Source organism: Sebastes fasciatus, chromosome 1 (assembly GCF_043250625.1).
Source record: "Sebastes fasciatus isolate fSebFas1 chromosome 1, fSebFas1.pri, whole genome shotgun sequence".
Lineage (NCBI taxonomy): Eukaryota > Metazoa > Chordata > Actinopteri > Perciformes > Sebastidae > Sebastes > Sebastes fasciatus.
Window position 1 is genome coordinate 26548061 of NC_133795.1, and position 19553 is coordinate 26567613.

At 37.7% G+C, this 19553-nt stretch overlaps 1 protein-coding gene across 2 annotated transcripts in view; it reads left to right on the forward strand.

The window, feature by feature from the left end:
* LOC141770615 (metabotropic glutamate receptor 4-like) overlaps window positions 1–19553 on the forward strand; it is a 197112-nt gene that overhangs the window by 150788 nt on the left and 26771 nt on the right. For both annotated transcript variants that reach the window (XM_074640340.1, XM_074640332.1), the window contains exon 7: window positions 14314–14514. In XM_074640340.1, the coding sequence (XP_074496441.1) occupies window positions 14314–14514 (201 nt within the window). The remainder of the gene's footprint in view (window positions 1–14313; window positions 14515–19553) is intronic.

A 19553-nucleotide genomic window follows, 5' to 3' on the forward strand; every position in this document is an offset into this window, starting at 1 on the left:
CTGAGTCGAGCGTGTTTACCCACATGGCTATAACAAGTGAATGGCTCAGCTGGGCTCGTGGTTAAAGCTTCAGGCTCAATGCCATACGTTATACAGCTGTGGAGAGCACAATCTGTCTTGAGGTGGAAAAACGCTGCACAATTTATTAAGATTTAAGCACCAATTAAGTAGTATGACATACATTTAATAGATGAGGGATAAAATAGTGTTATCTGGGGGCAGGATTCTTCCTTATCTGAAAAGTTAAAACGTAATTTTTAATTAACAGGAACCTACAGAAATTGGTTCCTCTTTGCTGCACTAATATCATTATGAAAGATGCTTCATCCTAATAACCGCAAAAAAGGCATGAACATGACAATCATTTGGATGTCTTGATGTGAGACACATGCTTATTAAATGAGTGGCATGATTATATGCATTGTGTATAATTATTCACAGGTTATGGGGCGGGGGGGTATTCAGACAGTATTATATACAATTTGTGCCTTGCCATGCATGCATATTCATAGTCAGAGCAGGTTAAAACAACCATGTTAGCACAGACAACTTAAAAGAGTACATTTCGTACTTTGTACTGTTTTCACTTTTTACATTTATAAAACAAGCCTCTGGTGCTTGCTGAAAGAAAGTATTGTTGGATATCACTCACAGTTCGGCAAGCAAGCTCAAAAATGTTACCTAACCTTATATACCTAGAAAAACGAGCTAACAGTAACATCTATGACATGCACTAGTTTTATTTATTCTACTGTGCTGGGGCCAGTGCTTGAAGTGGGAAACAATAAGTGCCAGTAGTCCTCTTATTCACATGTTGGCGTGTGTATATCAGCCGCTATCAGCAATCTCTTGCCACTTATTCACATTTATTCATTACTTCTTTAAGCATATTATAATGTGTCAGTCACAGTCAGTTGTGATTTTATTGCTATATTATTATACTTCAGATATGTAGGTCTATAATACTCCAATAATATTCCAACTGGAACATTATAGGGTTATGGTGGTGTGTTTGTATATTTACCCATAGTGTTAATAGTTAAAGTTCTTTCCTGTGTTATTTGTAACCTATAGTTGGGTATCATTCAGTTCCCAGTCAGGATGCTCCTACATCTTATGCAGCAGGATAAAGAGATATATTCTTAGTTTCTACAGTGAATAAAAGATATTAGGAGATATTGGGTTTGGGTGTCCTCCCCCAAGGAAATGTGAAGGTTTTTGACTTAAAATTATACAATTTTACATAATTTTGAACCATTATCATTACTAGTTAAATGATTGTTTTATCATTTGCACATATCGTCTTCGTCTGACCATTTAATTCTTGGTTGCCCTTAAAGAGCAGCTTCAGAAAATTTTAAAATAATGTTTCATTAATTACAATTTGTTCACAAATAATAATGACGAACAGTTCACTAATTATTTTACAAAAAGGACGTGAACATTGTGTTGATAAATTACAGCACCATCGTTGTCACTCCCCCTCACATTGTTTTTATGTTCATACGGCTTATTAGACACTCTGCAAAAACGCTGGCGCTGCGCTGTTGTGAATCTCCCAGAGAACCTGATATGGAGAGGGCAGAAGAGAGTGATGGCAGCTTGTGAGAAGTGCCGGAGCACAAGAAAAAGTCACAAGGAGTAAAATGAAGAAGTGGGGCGGTACTCACCGGTACGCAGTACCAGCCCACTTCAAACACTGGCTGGAGCTGGACTTTTCATTACCAGATACTTCTCTGACACCCCACAATTTAAAACATTTAAGGGGAAATGTTGTGATAGTGGAACAGTTATACAGTTATCAAAACTCTGAGCCAGAAATATCCACTTCAGTAGATGCATCAAACTTTCCAGTTTCATTCCTATCTATATTCTGAAGGTTTGTTCCAGTTTGTTCATGTATCATTCATAGCCTGATTTATAAAACATTTTATTCTTAAAAATATGGCAAAAAAAGAAAATATGGCTGTTGACATTATTTTCCTATTTATGGAGATATGAAAAGAGATATACAAAATGTCCTTTGTAAAAACCTTTGACTCTAATATATCAACAAAAAGAAACAAGATTTTTTAACCATTTCACATTTCTGTTCTGGAAATGTATGTAAATTAGTACATATTAAATAAGATACGGCCTCATTTGCATATTTAAACATCAAATTTCTGAAAACTTGTAATACAAAATATAATTGTCTTAATGTAAATTATTATTTGGGGACGTTTAATGGTCATATCTGTTAGTTAAAATTTGTACCCTATTCACCTATAGAGTCTCCCCTCATACTGTATATGCTATATCATATATATGTAAGGATATGCATACATTACCTGGAAGCATTAAAACCACAAAGTTTCCATTTTTATGTGTTTGGAATTGTTTGTTTTGTGTAAATTTCAGAAAATAGTATATGTAGCTCGACACTCAGTTGTCATTGTTTATAAGAAATATTATTCCCCACACACATTCTAGCTAGCACAGTGACTCACTAATGCCTACAGCAAAGAGGATGTAGCTGCTGGTTTATGATGTATTTTACTCACTGTAAATATGCTGATTTACTTCTGAGAATAACCTGAATGTTTGTCATCACACAAGTTTCCTTGCTAATATAAAAATACAACGGAGGAGACACCAGCCACAGATATAAATCAGCATTAGAGCTTATTCAGAGTCCAAAGCCTTTTAACTTCACCCAGCAGTAGATGACATGGTTGACAGAACTTTAAGCTTAATAATTGGATTCTTATTTATTTTAAGGAACCATGATTTTTATCTGCAGCTGCTTATGTTTGCTCTCCCAAAATGATGAGGCCAACTGAGGACTGAGCACATACCACAATCTGAAGATTCCAGTAATTCTAATGCAAAAATTTGTATTATCAAGTTTGAATTTACTTTTACAAGCACAAATTCAATTTCAGATTCTATTTAGTTTTCAAATATGGCAGGATCGTATCTTGGAGTATAGTTATTGAGCCCTATATTATGCACACACACATTTTTAAATGAAAGCAAAATGTATTCGAAATGTAAAGGTTACTGTACAGCGAGGACAGAGTAATGTGCAACAAATAAGAATAATGAAAAACAGTATTACATTATGTTACATAACATAATCATGGCCTTTGCAGCATACACAGGACGACGACACCCCAGATAGATCAGCACATCATCACAGGACACAAGTCGGAAACTCACCCACTCTCATGTTCACACTTATTCTACACAATTTTAAATCTCTTGTCTGACTGAATAATGTGTCGTTAGGCAGAAACCACCCACTCTCCAGGGAATCAAAAGGAATCAAAGTAAGGGCCTTCTTGCTTTGAGGTGACAGTGCTAACCACAGAGCCACCACACTGCCCTGGAGCCAGATGTGTGTATACGCAATCTGCATACGCTACTTTCCACACAGATACTGGTATCTGTAAACATGAATGTGTTGTGACAGTATGTGAACAGTACGTCCACAGATGCATCATGAAATGGTTTTTCCAGATTTTAGTGAAAAGAGAACATCAAAGAGGGAATCTGGGCAAAACATTTTTAGTCTTTTATTTTTAGATTACATTACAGAGCAGTATTTATGAACATGTGCAGCAACATTCTTCTTTCTACGAGTACGATCATGTCGTATTTTTTATCCAAAATATACAGTAATGTGAAAAAAGGAATAAATATGTGTGTGTGTGTATATATTAGGGTTGTCAAAGCTAACGAGATAATAATGCGTTGACGCAAATTCCACTTATTTCTTTAACGCATTAATGCAATAAATCTTTTGGAGGTTGTAGCGGGCTGAGTTTTAAAGCTAGAGTGAAGCTACTGGCATTTTATGAAACTAGAAAACCTAAGGAATCCATCGGTACCATGTCACACTGGCTTCAAACTTACCAAATTTTAGCAAGGAAAAACTGGCATGGCCATTTTCAAAGGGGTCTCTAGACCTCTGACTTCAAGATATGTGAATGTAAATGGGTTCTATGGTTACCCACGAGTCTCCCCTTTACAGACATGCCCACTTTATGATAATCAAATGCAGTTTCGGGCAAGTCATAGTCAAGTCAGCACACTGACACACTGACAGCTGTTGTTGCCTGTTGAGCTGCAGTTTGCCATGTTATGATTTGAGCATTATTTTTATGCTAAATGCAGTACCTGTGAGGGTTTCTGGACAATATTTGTCGTTGTTTTGTGTTTCTAATTGATTTTCAATAATAAATATATACACACATTTGCATAAAGCAAACATATTTATCCACTCCAATGTTGATAAGAGTATTAACTACCTAACAGATCTCCCTTTAATTGATCCTAAATGTCAATTACCTGATTTCATATTGATTTATATCATTAATGTAAATCGGGTTTATAAAATAGTTCAGATTCAAGTAATTCAAGTTTATTGTCACTCCAGTTATACAAGTACAATCTTGTGAAATGCTTTTGCTGGGAGGCTCCATAAAAGAAAGAAAACAAATAGTAAATATAAAAGGAAAGAAAAATATCTTACAATAAAACATAATAACATATAATAAAGAATATAATAAAACATAAGAAGTAAAAATAAAAAATTATGAATAAATCAATTAACTATTAAAACCACCTCTCAGTGTCAAGCAATACAATTCAACAGCACCACAATCTAAAGCTTCTGAAATGACCATAAAGTTGAATCAACAACTCAAAACAGTTTGAACAGAATCCTCATGAAGTCAGGATTAATAGCAAGGCTGTTATAATGTATTAGACTCCAGCTGTTTTCGCTAGGTGTACCTAATAAACTAGCAGCAGAGTGTGCATTGTCTCACAATGGTGTATGCACCAGTAATGGCTGTTCATTATGATTAGGTGATACGATGTAGATGCCACAAGCTGAGAGGAATGTGTTCACTCTCAGAGTTGTTTCCGTACCGTTAATACCATGGGTAGCTTTCCATTTAATGTCTCTGATTGTAATAGATCAATCAGTGAGCAGGACTGCTTTATGGTCATATTGTATTTCCATCTTATTTATATCAATGTGATGAAGAACTTCAATTTGTCAGGTAGGTAATTCACTGAATTTCCATCCCATCAGATATTTTCATGTGAAGTAAAATAGTATGTACCGAGAGGAAGATTATAACTACTGCCCACTCCTGCATAACAACTCAAAGGCTGCTTGGACAGATAAAACATAGTGATTCTGATATATGTCCAGTTGTAAATGGATAGGTTGACATCCATTTTTTGTAAGAGTGATAATCACACTCATATATATTTGCTGCAATGAAATCTGTAATGATGTCCAATATTAAGAGAGAAGGAGTGTACTGTAGAATCTAAAAACTCAGGAGAATCTTGATGCTTATTTATTTATAGACCCAGGATTTAACAAAGGAAGGTCTTGGCAAAACAGTAAACAACTAAAACAGTTCTGCGGAAACCGTACAGACTCACTAAATGCACCAGAGAGAAACTTGTACTCAAGAGGTGGGCTGCAAAACCAACAACTGGCATCGTCTTCACAGTCACAACGCTAAGCACAAGAGAGAACACAGAGGGTTACATGTACTGTAGGGAAACACTCAGGTGGAGAAGATGATACTGATAGATGAGTTAGTCTCGAGATTGGGAGGAGTGACCCCTGGTTACAGTACCTGCCAGCGGGAGGTTGGCGAGAATTTCGGTGAGCTCCTTGGGGAGCTCCAGTGACGGTTCAGGAGAGTGCCGTCTGATCAGCACTCTGGATAACTCTCAAAACACGTGTTTACATTTTTCACAATAACTGAGGTGTGACATACGGAGCAGTGTTGTGCAGGGGTTTAAATTTGGCACAAAGGCAGTGTTGTTTCTCTTGTTGTGCATAAATAAGCTTCTGGTCTTGAATCTAAAGAGAGTTTCACGCATTTGTCCCTGGAGTCATGATACGGAAGGTTACTGGAATATCTATCTTTGTTTATAAGAATAGTGAAGTGAAAAAATATCAAGCTCAAGTATCAAGTTTTACAGTGAAATTTGCCAATGAACATCCCACCTTAGGTTTTTTAAAGGATAAGTCAAGTGACAATATTCTTCATTTTTCTTGCCATCAACAAAATAAATAATGCCACAGTTCGGTCGGACATTCAGGTGTGTTATGCTAGTAGCGGTTAATGTAGCCTCGAGCTGAGTTGAAGTGTGGGCTACAGAGGCTGATAAGCTTACTTCTTTCTCCAACTCCAAACCCCCACATTGTTACTAGGGCTGTCAAAGTTAACAGGATAATAACCCGTTAACGCAAATTAACACCACTAATTTCTTTAACGCATTATTGCAATTTGCGATTTTTAGGTTGTAGCGGGCTCAGTTTGAAAGCTAGAGTGAAGATACTGGCATCGTATGAAACTACAAAACCTAATAAATCCATTGATACCAACCATGTCATACTAGCTTGACAATAAGGAGGCTAATTAATGCGCTAAACGTAAGCTAAATTTTAGCAAGGACAAACTGTCATGGCCATTTTAAAAGGGGTCCCTTGACCTCTGACCTCAAGATATGTGAATGAAAATGGGCTCTTTGGGTACCCACGAGTCTCCCCTTTACAGACATGCCCACGTTATGATAATCACACCCAGTTTTGGTCAAGTCAGCACGCTGACACAGTGACAGCTGTTGTTACCTGTTGGGCTTGAGATTGCCAGGTTGTTATTTGAGCATATTTTTTATGCTAAATGCACTACCTGTGAGGGTTTCTGGACAATATTTGTCATTGTTTTGTGTTGGTAATTGATTTCCAATAATAAATTATACATGCATTTGCATAAAGCAAGCATATTTGTCCACTCCCATGTTGATAAGAATATTAAATACTTGACATTTTGAACAGATAAAAAACACGTGCGATTAATTTGCGATTAATCACGATTAACTATGGACAATTAAAATCAAGTTTTATAGCGAAATTTGCCAATGAAGTCTGTCAATGTTCTCTATTTTTCTTACTGTCAACAAATCTCATGAAAAGACCAAAACAAATAATGCCACGGTTTGGTCAGCCTCGAGCCACTAGCCTCAAGATGAGATGAGGAGAGGGTCACAGAGGTCTGGTAAGCTTACTTCTTTCTACAGTAACTCTAAACCCCCAGATTTTCACATTTTCAAACCGGTAGTACTCAACCCCAACTGGCGCTTGAGGCAATTAATCCGACTTTGCGCAGCTCCTTCTGAAGCCACAAAAGGCTTTATGCTACTTTTTTTCATATATGTAGTTGTACTCCCCAATTCTGTAAACAGACTTTTATGTGTATAATCGGCGGAGTGCACCTTTGAAAACATCAGGGAGGTGACACAGCTCAAAATAAACTACAATGCCCATAGTGAAGGAACATGTCCCCCAATGAAACAGTGTGGTCCATTGATGGGTTTTTAAACAACAATGGAGGTCTATGGCACAGAGGAATAAGATGTAAAGTATCAGGCTTTGGCTACACAGGCAACACGTTTGTTATCTTTTCAAGGCAAGCCAATGCAAGTTTATTTATACAGCACATTTCAGCAACAAGGCAATTCAAAGCACTTTACATAAAACAGCAAAAGCATCAAGACAAAGTGCAAGAGAAACACATTATGAAAGGACATTTAAATACAATTAAAAACTGTCATTAAAGAGCCAAGAGAATAGGAAATAAAAACAAGCTAAAATAGAATAAAACTTTATAACAATAAGAAAAGTATGAAATACCTCCAGACTTATCCATTATAATAAAGATGGACTGTTTGAAAATATGAGGCTGTTCACTAGATTTATAATTCATCTGCAGGTTTGTGAACAAGTAAGACGAGACGCTTTAAAACATTACGACTACATGAAACTAAATCAAAAGAATGAAACTGAAACTGAAAAAAGGGAAGAGGAACGTATCTGACACAATGTTGAATAAAATGATTATGAGGACACACAGCCCCTAAATCTTGAGCAGTCAACCAAATAATTGACTGAAGTGATCACGACTGCTGTAAGACATAAAAAACCCAGTCAAAGTTAATATAAAAGTAAATGATCCTTCTATGATTACATAGTTTGACTAACTCTTTGTACTCTAAATGTTCATGTACCTTACATAATTTACTCTTTATAAACCCTCGGTGCATGGGGTTAATGTCATGACTCTTAACATGGTAAACGCTCTCACTATATATAGCAGGAGTGATTGCGATAGGTATCTGCATAATGCAGTCTATAGCTCTTCAGTGACTTGCCTCTCTCATTACAGACATTTTAGCGTTAAACTTACCTATAGGCTCTGCTTCATAGTAGAGAGCTCTGCCGAGTCTATGAAGCAGCTGTGAGAGAACCACATGGGGCATGCTGCCGAATTATCAGTGTCCTGAGAGGGTTATCCTGCTCATCGTGATCAAAGGATAAGGAGGGCATGAGTGACTGGGAAAAAAAGAGAGACTTGTCTTTTGTATGTGAATGAAGGAGATGTAAAACTGACATTGATTAATGTGGAAAGGAGCAGTAAGGTAGAGTAGGGACCCATCTAGGCTGCTTATTTCTCCTGCATATTAATGATGCGGGAGCAGCAGGAAACACAGCAATGCAGATAAACCAAGCATGTGTTTTGCTTTTTCATCCAAGCATCTATTTTTTAAACCGCTTATCCTGTTCAGGGTTGCAGGAGGCTGGAGCCTTTCCCAGTATGCATTTGGGTTAGAGGTGGGGGGATTCTCTTTTGTATGATGAAAATAAATACAACATAGAATAGGGTTGAGTGATTTCAGGAAAATATATCTGGCTATTTCCTGGAGGCATAACATACCAGCGCAGGCACGGTAGACATCAAACTCTTAAAAGTATCAGTAGAAAATAATCGTTTGTTCATTTTTAGCCTCCACTTACCAACTAACTGATGTCTTTACATGACACAACCAACTATATCCTTTATATGTAAATAAAAACTCTTTTTGAACAACGACAAGAGAGAGTTTATTTTCTACTGTATTTTTCTAAATATCAAAACAATACAGAATGATGCGTCTTAATTGGGGAAACTGTCCTTGGCCGAGGTAAAATAGTACAGACACCGGAATGCAGAAAACATATAAACCAGACAACAGCAAAGAGTTTTTATTTTAGTTATTAATGTTAGTCATTTTTACTTTTAGTTTGGTCAGATCAAAGAATCAATGTTGATCAGTTATAGCGGACTAAATTCACTAAATATAGACATCTTTATAGCTGATAATTATCAATAGTTAGCGACTTAACTTTGAGTAAACCTTTCACAGCTTGTTAAGACATAAATGTTGTAATTTTTCATTAAAATTGTGGCTCTTGCGATATGAAAATTGCTCTTTTTCAAATCGCAATTTCGATGTATAAACGATAAGTCTTTTTGCCCTAAAGTAGAAGTCTAATTGATTAATCAGTTAGTCGATCGACAGCAGCTTTGACAACAGATTATTTGCTTGTGATTTGTAAAGAAACTTGAATTACCGCCTCGCAGTTGTATGCCTCCGCCAACCAGTCAAGTTGCAGTTTACATCCATGTCTGTCCAAAATGTCATCATTTCATCATTTTATCCTGTTGAACATTTGTGTGAAATTGTCATATGACTTCTTGAGTTATGGCCAAAATCGTGTTTTGTGAGGTCACAGTGACCTTGATCCTTGACCTTTGACCACCAAAATCGAATAATTTCTTCCTTGAGTCCAAGTAGATGGTTTTGCCAAATTTTAAGAAATTCCCTCCAGTGTTCCTGAGATACGGACGGACAACCCGAAAACATTGTGCCTCCGGGCATGACGGTCTCCCACACAGAGGCATAAAAAAGCCAAACATTTGCTCATTATAGCTTCTTAAATGTGAAGATCTGCTGCTTTTCTGTGTTGTAAATCCTTGTAAATTTAATATCTTTGGATTTTTGTTGGAAAAAGCAAGTAATTTAAAGACATCATCTTTGGCTTTAGGAAATTGTGATTGACATGTTTCACATTTTTTATATTATACAGTATAGTCTAAAAGAATACCCATTTAATCGAAAACACATTCTAAAGATTAATCAATAAAAATATGTCCTAAAAAAACATGAATAGCCGCTTTAGCTGTAAATTGAGATATAAGAAGATATAAAGTAACATTTTAAGATGAACCAAATAATGAAATAGAAAAGCAACACACACTCAGCGGCCATGTCAGATTAATTTAAGAGGCAGCCCAACTGTTTTGGCAGGAAAGGGCCGGATGGCTTGTGGCCAATCGCATGATGAAAAAATGGTCAAAGGTCTCAGCCCACACACACTGTCACAAAATGTCTTGTGTGACACCTCAGAGTGGAAGACACCCACACTTTGCTTCTGCTTTGCTTAATCTTAATGGATTTCTCTGAAAGCAAAACGCCAGCCTGGAAAATGTGTGTGAGAGAGCCAAAATGCCAATGAGGAGGGAGCTAGAGAGAGAGACGGAGGGAAAAAGGGAAATGGTCTTATGGAGAAGAGACAATACAAAGTTAGTGTGGGTGGCCTGCCAAGCCTGCAAGAGAAATATCACTCTCACTCCCATTCTGGCTCACAGGATTCCCCATGGCATAAGCATGTAGGCCAAACTGTGACAATCTCTGTCCAATCAATGCCCTGTGGCCCTCAATTACTGAGCCGTAACCTCCAACAATAATTCATGCATTTCAAAAGCTCATGAGATAATCGGGGGCATTAAACCGCCTTTGGTCTCCAGCGAGGAGCTGGAGATGTAGTAAATGAAAGATGGCTAACAGAAGGAGACCTTTGCTGATTTGGGGGCTCGCACTCTTTCAGATTGAAGTGGCTATTGAAGATTGCTTGCACCTCAAGAGGACTGATGTTGCATGAAAAATGACTGCTCTGTCACAAAATGTTTGGTAATGCATTGCTAGTACCTACATGTACAAAACATTAACAGAAGCTATAGGAGAATCTATACGTCAATTCGGGCCACTACTCTTACAGTGAATAGAAAACCTCATGCTGTTTACATGGATGAATTATTTGTTCAAGGTTCTGAGCCAGAAAATGTGACTGTATTTTCACAGAAACGCTCAAGATATCACAAAATAATGAAATAAAACACTTGACATCACACCACAGTTAAGCTTATGAATAAGGGTAATTATGGTAATTATACACCAGCAGGTAGATTATTTGACATGTATTTACAATAGATGTTTTCCTGGTGTCACCTTGTTCCAGTCAGTATTTGGGCACTGTATAAGTTTTACCCAACAAAATGAATCATTTCTTAGCAAGATACGTTTTTAATTAAGGGCAAGTTTTTACTGTTGTTCACTGTATTGTGCTGCCTGTCTGTTACATCCTACTTTTCCAAAATGTGTGTGCTATTGAGGTAGTCTAGAAGAAGAGAAGAAGAAAGGCACTTTATTAATCCCCGAGGGGAAAATCAATTTCTTCACTCTGCTATATACAGGACACACATGCACAAACGGGCCCTATATACATGCGTTAATGAGAGAGATGTAAGAGTGAGGGGGCTGCCCCTGACAGGTGCCCCGAGCAGTTATGTCTTATCTGTAGCCACTAGATAGAAGTACCACTGCAGCACATTGTACATAATGCATGTTAGGTCATCAGTAGTCCCAACATCTAAGGTAAATGGGTGACTGTGTTATTATTTTAAGGGGTGACACCCCAGGTGAATAGGGTAAAAAATGTAACTAATAGGTATTACCATGACATTTCCCCCAGCTGATTACTTACTTACATTAAGACATTTATTTTTTCATATGACCAGTTTTCTGAAAATTTATATTTAAATATGTAAATGAGGCATTATCTTATCAAATGTGTGCTAAATTGTAAACATTTCAAGAACAGAAACCTGAACATTTGATAAAGCCAGGCTAAAAAATCGTGTTATTAGAGTCAGAGGTTTTTACGGAGGGAATTTTGGATAACTCCTTTCACCATAAATCAGAAAATACTGTCTACAGCCATAAAATATCTATTTTCGTCATGTTTTAGAAATAAAATGTTATATATATGTTGGCGAATGATATATGAACAAACCCCTGTGTAAAAACCTTCAGAATATAGATAGGAACGAAACTGGAAAATTTGGTGTATGGAAGTGCTACTGAAGTGGAGATTTCTGGCTCAGAGTGAGAAAAACCAAATTTTTAGAAAAAACGGCATTTAAAGATATGTATTATAAAATGACATACATATTGCAAGACAGTACAGGGGAATAGGGTAAAAAAAACAATTATGACAATATTGTTTTGTATGACAAGTTTTCTGAAATGTTTGAATATGCAATGAGGCATTATCTAATGCTAACTTTTGGTGAATTTAGAAGAAATTAAGTCAACACATTTTTGTTCATAACTTCCAACTTATAACCTTACACTTACATCCATGTATTTGTCTGTGGTTGCTGATGAAGGTCACATCCATGTTGTTGTTTTTAAAAATGTTTCACAATTTCCCCCAAAAAAGAAAAATACATAAATTTTTGATCTAGTCATACTTTTGTTTTTGACCTGGTTCAATTTTATCAAGTACATTTGTTATTTTGTACTCTGTATGCCAAATAACGTGCCTTGTATTTTGTACAGTGTACATTTAAAAAAGCTCTCTATCTTACCAATACATTCAAACTAATTTGACAAGCTCATTTATAATGTAAAAAAAAAAAATTAACAATTTTGACCACAATTGGATTCATCCCCTGGGCACCATGGATATATGTACCAAATTTCATGGTAATCCATTTAGTAGCTGTTGAGATATTTCTTTCAGCAAAATAGGCGTTATTTCACATTTTTTTGCTACCTCTGGTGGAAAACAGCTCCACACACCATCAGGTAAATCTGCACCAACCAGTATAACCATTATTTTAGAAATTTCATCAGCACATCCCCCACTGTGTGCTTATTACCTCGCAAAGCTTAATTAATAATTCCATTTGGCATGTATATAAATATATGCGGCTCTATCATTAGCTCATCCCTGGTAATTAGTCTCCTGTTAATCTCAACTGAACACACCTGCTCTTTATAATCTCTTTTGCACATACAGCAGAGTTACATTGAGACGGCTTTCAGATTTGAGGCTCGTGAGGAGAAAACGTTGGGATTGGCATGTTGTATCTCCCTCTCAGACCCCACCTCCTCATAGCAATTAGCAATCACAAAAACCTATGGAACAACTTGGGCCAGGATTAACGAACTCCTATCGCAAGTTATTACATTGAGCCTATGAGCGGATTATCCCTGTCCTGTGAATGGATGTCTCTATTTCCTACGGTTCTGATTCCTCACTGACTTAATTCACAGTTGGACACTCAGTCAAGCAGGTCAGGATTCGATCACAATGGAACGTTTTTTTAAGTTGTTAATGGAAAATAGCATGAGGCATATACTGCAGGTAATAGTTAATGGAATAGACATGTAGGTTTAAGTCCTAATGTGTACAGAATCACTTCGACGGTAATCCATGTATTCCTGCTGGACAGACGAGAAAGAGTTTTTGTTTCTAACTGATGAGATTTCCCGTAGGACAAAACCTTCCACTCCACATATTGGAATTGATTCGCTCCTCTGCAGCGGTCCAGATATTTACCTTCTAGCTAATTGCAAGAGGCAAGACCCCATTCAGTGTAGAAAGAATAGGACTCACCGAGCACCAATGCATTTTCTTCTACAGTATGCCTTTTGGAATGACTCCACACCCTCCATTTAAAAGATTCAGCTCATTGCAAGTGCACAGAATTGTGCTGTCCAACCTGAGCTGCTCTCCAAAGTGGGTGTGACACGAGGGTAGAAGTGTAGAAAAGATACGTTTCAGTGACTGTCGGCAAACACAAGTAGAATCCTCAAGTTATTCTATAATTGAGTTTCAAGATGGATCTCTTCAAAATATGTTTTTTTGGCACCAGTATGGATATTAGTTGTTTGAGACAAGCACTAAATATGCCGCTTCATCATCAGCCTACTTCAAACGAGGGTCAGGGACAAATTCTCAAGTAGATAATACTTTAAGCTGTACCCGTTCATTGAAACCACTTGAATCCTTAAGTGAACACATTTTTCTTGATTGCATGATGTGGCCAATAGAATTACTGATTATTTCAAATACTCTTGTGAAATCCTTTTCAGTCTCCCTCAGGATTGTTGAACTACATGGGTACAAATGTGCAACTCAACCTCACACTTGACATGGTTAACAATGAGCCAAACGAGTGGCCACACGGGATACATTTCCCACGATTTAAATGCATGTCAGCAAATTGCCATATGGTATAATAATGCATGTGATGTGTCTAACTGACATCTGTCTGTGTCTTACAGATCAGGAGCGGATAGGAAAGGACTCGAACTATGAGCAGGAAGGAAAGGTGCAGTTTGTTATTGATGCGGTCTATTCAATGGCTCACGCCCTGCACAACATGCACCAGGAGCTCTGCCCGGGGAAGGTGGGCCTCTGCGCTAAAATGGATCCCATCAATGGCACTCATCTGCTCAAGCACATCCGCCGTCTAAACTTTGCAGGTTAGTTATGTTTATTGATACTGGAATGCATGTTTGTCTCAACTCAGGAGGTATTGTAACGTGAGCTTTTTAACGCACTCAAGTCGGTTCATTTTACGGTAATACATTACTGACACAGTTAATGTACAATTGATAATCAGGCTAGTTCAAAATCAGCTCTTTAATGTTTTACGATTAAGGAAAAGTCTAAGAGTATTTAGCCATGCTAGCCTCCCTGTGAGGCTGGACTTAGGCAAGGCCTATTGAAGGAGGCTGGGTCACGCGTCATCAGCGCGTCATATCTTCGGGGGTATAACACATGCGCAGTAAAATCTGGTCTGCCCTCGCTGAAATTGAGCCAATCGCAACACACGACCGCAGCTTCAGTTACAATGTGCATGTGTTATACCCCATACTCCAAGACCGATGTGCGCCCGTGATCCAGCCTCCTTTCCATAGGCTTTGGATTTAGCAGTGAGTCAGCATGCTAACATGCTCACAATGAAAATGCTAACATGCTCATGTTAAGCATTTACCATGTTCATCATCTCAGTTTAGCGTGTTAAATGCTAACATCGGCTAATTAGCGCTAAAAAAAAGTACAGCCGTGGGCTGCAATCAGTGAGCAACTCCGGATATGAGAAGTGAAGCCAATGCCGAAGTACCTTGAACTTGCTTTCTTTCTAACAGCCAGCAGGGGGCGACTCCTCTGGTTGCAGAAAGAAGTCTGATTGTATAGAAGTCTATGAGAAAATGAGCCTACTTCTCACTTGATTTATTACCTCAATAAACATTGTAAACATGAGTTTATGGTCTCAATCGCTAGTTTCAAGTCTTCTTCAATACAGCTTGATGTTCATTTAATAAATTATGGCCCCATTTAGAGTCAAATAGACCATAAAGCAGGGTATGCTCTAGGACGTGGCAACCTTGTTATTGACAGGTGGCTACCACGGCGTTGTCCAGTCTTGATTTACAACTTTAACCCTTTCACAGTGTGTTTTCAGTTCATGAAAGTTAATTCGTATATTTTTGTCACCTAAAACTCTTCTTCAGCGTTCGGTTGTACTTAGCTCCACCCTCTCGTGTCACTTCTGGTTGAAAAAAAAACAAGATGGTGACGGCCTGAATGCCAAATTCAAGGCTTCAAATCCGTAGCCCACAAACAATGGGTGATATCACGGTGACTACATCCACTACTTATATACAGTCTATGATCGCAATTGCAATATCAGTCAGAATAATCGCAATTAGATATTTTTTCAAAATGGTACAGCCCTTGCCAAAATTGTTGTGTGATTGTGCCAAAATTACATTTCTTTAGAATAATAATTACATTGTAGAAATAGCTAAATTATTATAAAAATACAATAATTATTGTACACCTGGCAACACTGGAAGGTTATCCCCATGTAGACGTCATCAACATGTCATGGGTCACAAACCAGCACTTTAGTTACTTTGTTCTGTTTGTGTGACCCATTTTCCATTTCCTCCATGTAGCCTTACGTTATACCCAGCTATCAGTCAAGTTCACATTCGTGACTGACATATTAATAATTAACTGCTTTTACAAAAAGAGCAGTGATCCAGAGGTTCATTATATAGACACTGCCTTTTTAAAGCAAAGCAATTTAAGACAATTAAAATTCCTTCTCAGAGACTTGAGTATGCAGTGTTTGTACAGATAAATTATTCATTTGAACTCCTGCTCTTCAAGCTAATTTGTCATTTTAATATCTACTTGTGTGCATTAGCAAAATGTCAATTCAATATTTAATTCATATCTGAGAAGTAAAAGAAAATATTTCTTTCAAAAAATTGAATGGGTGATTTTGAAGGCTTTGGCATCACAGAAGATCAGATTAATTTTTATAATGAAAGACAGAAAGCCAGTGCCGCTGTATTAAGTAACGCCTCATATCTTCTGGACTGCACCACTGCTGCTAGAGCCAATCTAGCCCTTCAGTCCAATGTGTTGTGGTCGACTTGACATGAGTGGAACATCTCACTTTGTGATCGTGTGTCTGCTCTGCTGTTTTTACATGCATCATTTTGCTGTTGGCAACTTGCATTTGAATTCACTTGAATGTGTGGAAATGTGTGGAAATGTGTAAACGATTAATCATAGTTGTAATGAACAAGCCTGGCCCAGACCTCTGAATCACCCACGTCTCTGATTTGTTCAGCGATTCAAATAATGTTGGTGTTGTGCTTACTGACGTGTAGAAACAATTGACCAATAAGAGTTTTTTAGGCAACATTAAGGGGTGACATCATTCAATCAACGCACTTGTCTAGGTTGTTGTAAGTCGACTTGCGGGAGAAAACGACTCTCAAGTTGCCATATTTGTTTGATCAAAGAAAGGAGGTTAGATGCACTTCAACCATTTCACAAGGAATAGTAGGCCTGTCCACTGCTCACAGAATAGGGCAATCTTGTAACAGGAGAGACTTCAGAGACCAGGTCTAAAGCACACTGGAGCACACAGTTTTAAGGCAAGTTTATTACAAGACTAACGTTTCGACACCAACTGTGTCTTCATCAGAGTCAAACCGATCTGAGACTCACATTCTCTTAAATAACCTCCCCTAATTGGGAACTGATTCTGCATAGGCTGGAAAATGGGGGGGGGGGGGGGGGGGTGAACAATCAGCTGCATGTAGGCTGGGTAAACAATCATGCATCATATAATAATGTGATTTTTCATCAGTGACAACGTCTATATACATGTAACAAGAAAGAATAGTAAAAAACATATAGTATCAACATGTATTTCCAGCCAATGCTGAATCAGTTCCCAGTTAGGGGAGGTTATTTAAGAGAATGTGAGTCTCAGACCGGTTTGACTCTGATGAAGACGTAGTTGGCCTCGAAACATTCGTCTACTAATAAGGTTGATTGCCTTAAATCTGTGTGCTCCAGTGTGCTTTGGACGTGGTCTCTGAAGTCTCTCCTGTTACAATATTTGTTTGATCGTTCTGAAAAACCTTAAGTGAACTGCTCCTGGTAACATCTACTGCCGCTTCTGTGTCGACTGATGCCGGTAGGAGATGTCACTCGCTAATGATTTTTTTATGCAAAACCAAACAAATGGACAATCCCTATATATGTAAAGTATATATGTTTGTGTGTGTACAGCATGTGGGAATGGTTCAAATGTCCTCAGTGTCCAAACTCCAAACAGCATTTCTTCGACAACTCAACACTTGTTCAGCCCGTATCTTGAGCTGATCAATGTAAAGCATCTGAGTAAATCAAGTAGAAAAACTAAACAATCTCCTTCAACAACAACAACCACGAAGATGCCCTTAACCTCCAACATCACCAGCTGAGCTGCTGAGAATCCAATAGCATGCGGGAGAAAAACAACTGATGGACTGTTGTTCACAACAGGCAGTATGGTGGGTTCAGTGGTTCTCATGGTCTGTTGTCAGACAGCTTCTCTTTTTCCCTGACAAAACTTCTTCTATATCTGATAGTCTCTGGCCAGATAAATGAGGCTTATACAACCGTCTACAAAGGGATTTGCTAGTTTACCATTTGCATATACCGTTTGTAATGTTTTATTCCATCTATATATAATTTTGTTTTTACACAACTGAGCCTGACACTAAGTTCAGAGTTGTAGTTTTAAATGCAACTACTCTGGGAAAACATGGCAGTTTTTATGCTTCCCTTTTGGCACTGATGTTTGAGTTCCTCTGTACGGAATTTTTTGCGTTTTGGACCAACTAAAACAAAATGTTGTTAAAAAAAGTGACATTCAGTTAGCGGGAAATAAATGCATGATGAATAGAATATAGAAATAGTAAAAAATACAGACATTACAAGAGCACCAGGTAAATGTGATGTACACAAATGGAAAACAGCCTCTTATTTAAGTGTGTAGCTTGGATTGCTTCCACCACAGAAATCAACATTTTTAAAATGTGATTGTTTTCACAATGAGGACTGAGTGGTGCTTTTTCATAAAGTGGCTTCAACAAGGTTTTTAGACTGTAAGCAGGGACAAAAAGCTCCAGTGCACTAGGTCCTTTTGAGCTGAATTTTGTTCTAAACAGGCAATACCATCTGACCAGAGGGGTTGCCTTAAGGTTACACTACACTCCATCTAATTGCATCAGCACACTGCAGTATATTGAACTTGTCCAGATACATAAAACAACCTAACTGCTGAGACTGGACTTGCTGGATTGTGTATTATATTTTCAAAGGCAATATTTATATCTGTGTTGTGATATCAGTATTTTACGCACCAGTACACAGACCAATCATCCCTTTTTTCTTACAAATAGCAAATCTCAAGAAATGCATGTAAAAGTGGGTCATTTTTTTGTTGTTGTGATGAATCATTCTTGAGGCTGAGCCAGCGAGAATCTATTGTTACTCATTTCTGTTTATTGTCAGCAGTTTTAGTGGACATCTGCTAAAAATAAGTCACATTTCTTCCTCTGCAGACTAGAGCTGCACACAAAGTGCATTGTGTCTGAGGTTGCATATGTAATGAAATTCGGTTGATAAAGGTCAAATTTCAGAGAGCTTCTTAAAACCCAAAGGCGCTCACAGTGGCCACACACAAAACCATTTATCTATGATATCTCAGTGGGCTGTCAGGGTCTCGACAGGGGACGCGGTAAGCTAGCTGATGACAGATAACCTTTTAGAAAAGATGAAAGGTAATCTGACAGAGGTATTTGCTCGGCTGGGATATTTTCAGTCGTCTGGGAGTATCTGTGTGCTTTCTCACGAGCCTTTACATTTTCTCCAATCCTATTTTCCACACAGATGTGTCAGGTGGTGGAATGTAACTAAGTACATTTACTCAAGTACTGTACAGTATAAATTCAAGGTACTTATAATTAACTTGAGTATTTCCATTTTATGCAATTTTATACTTCTACTCCACTACACCTCAGAGGGAAATATTTTACTTTTTACTCCACTACATTTGTCTGACAGCTTTTCAGATTACAATTTTTCATACCCTTCCCATCTTTCTGATAAACTGAAGGGTGAAGTGTTCCTTTATTTGTTAAGAAAATCCTCTTACTGCTTA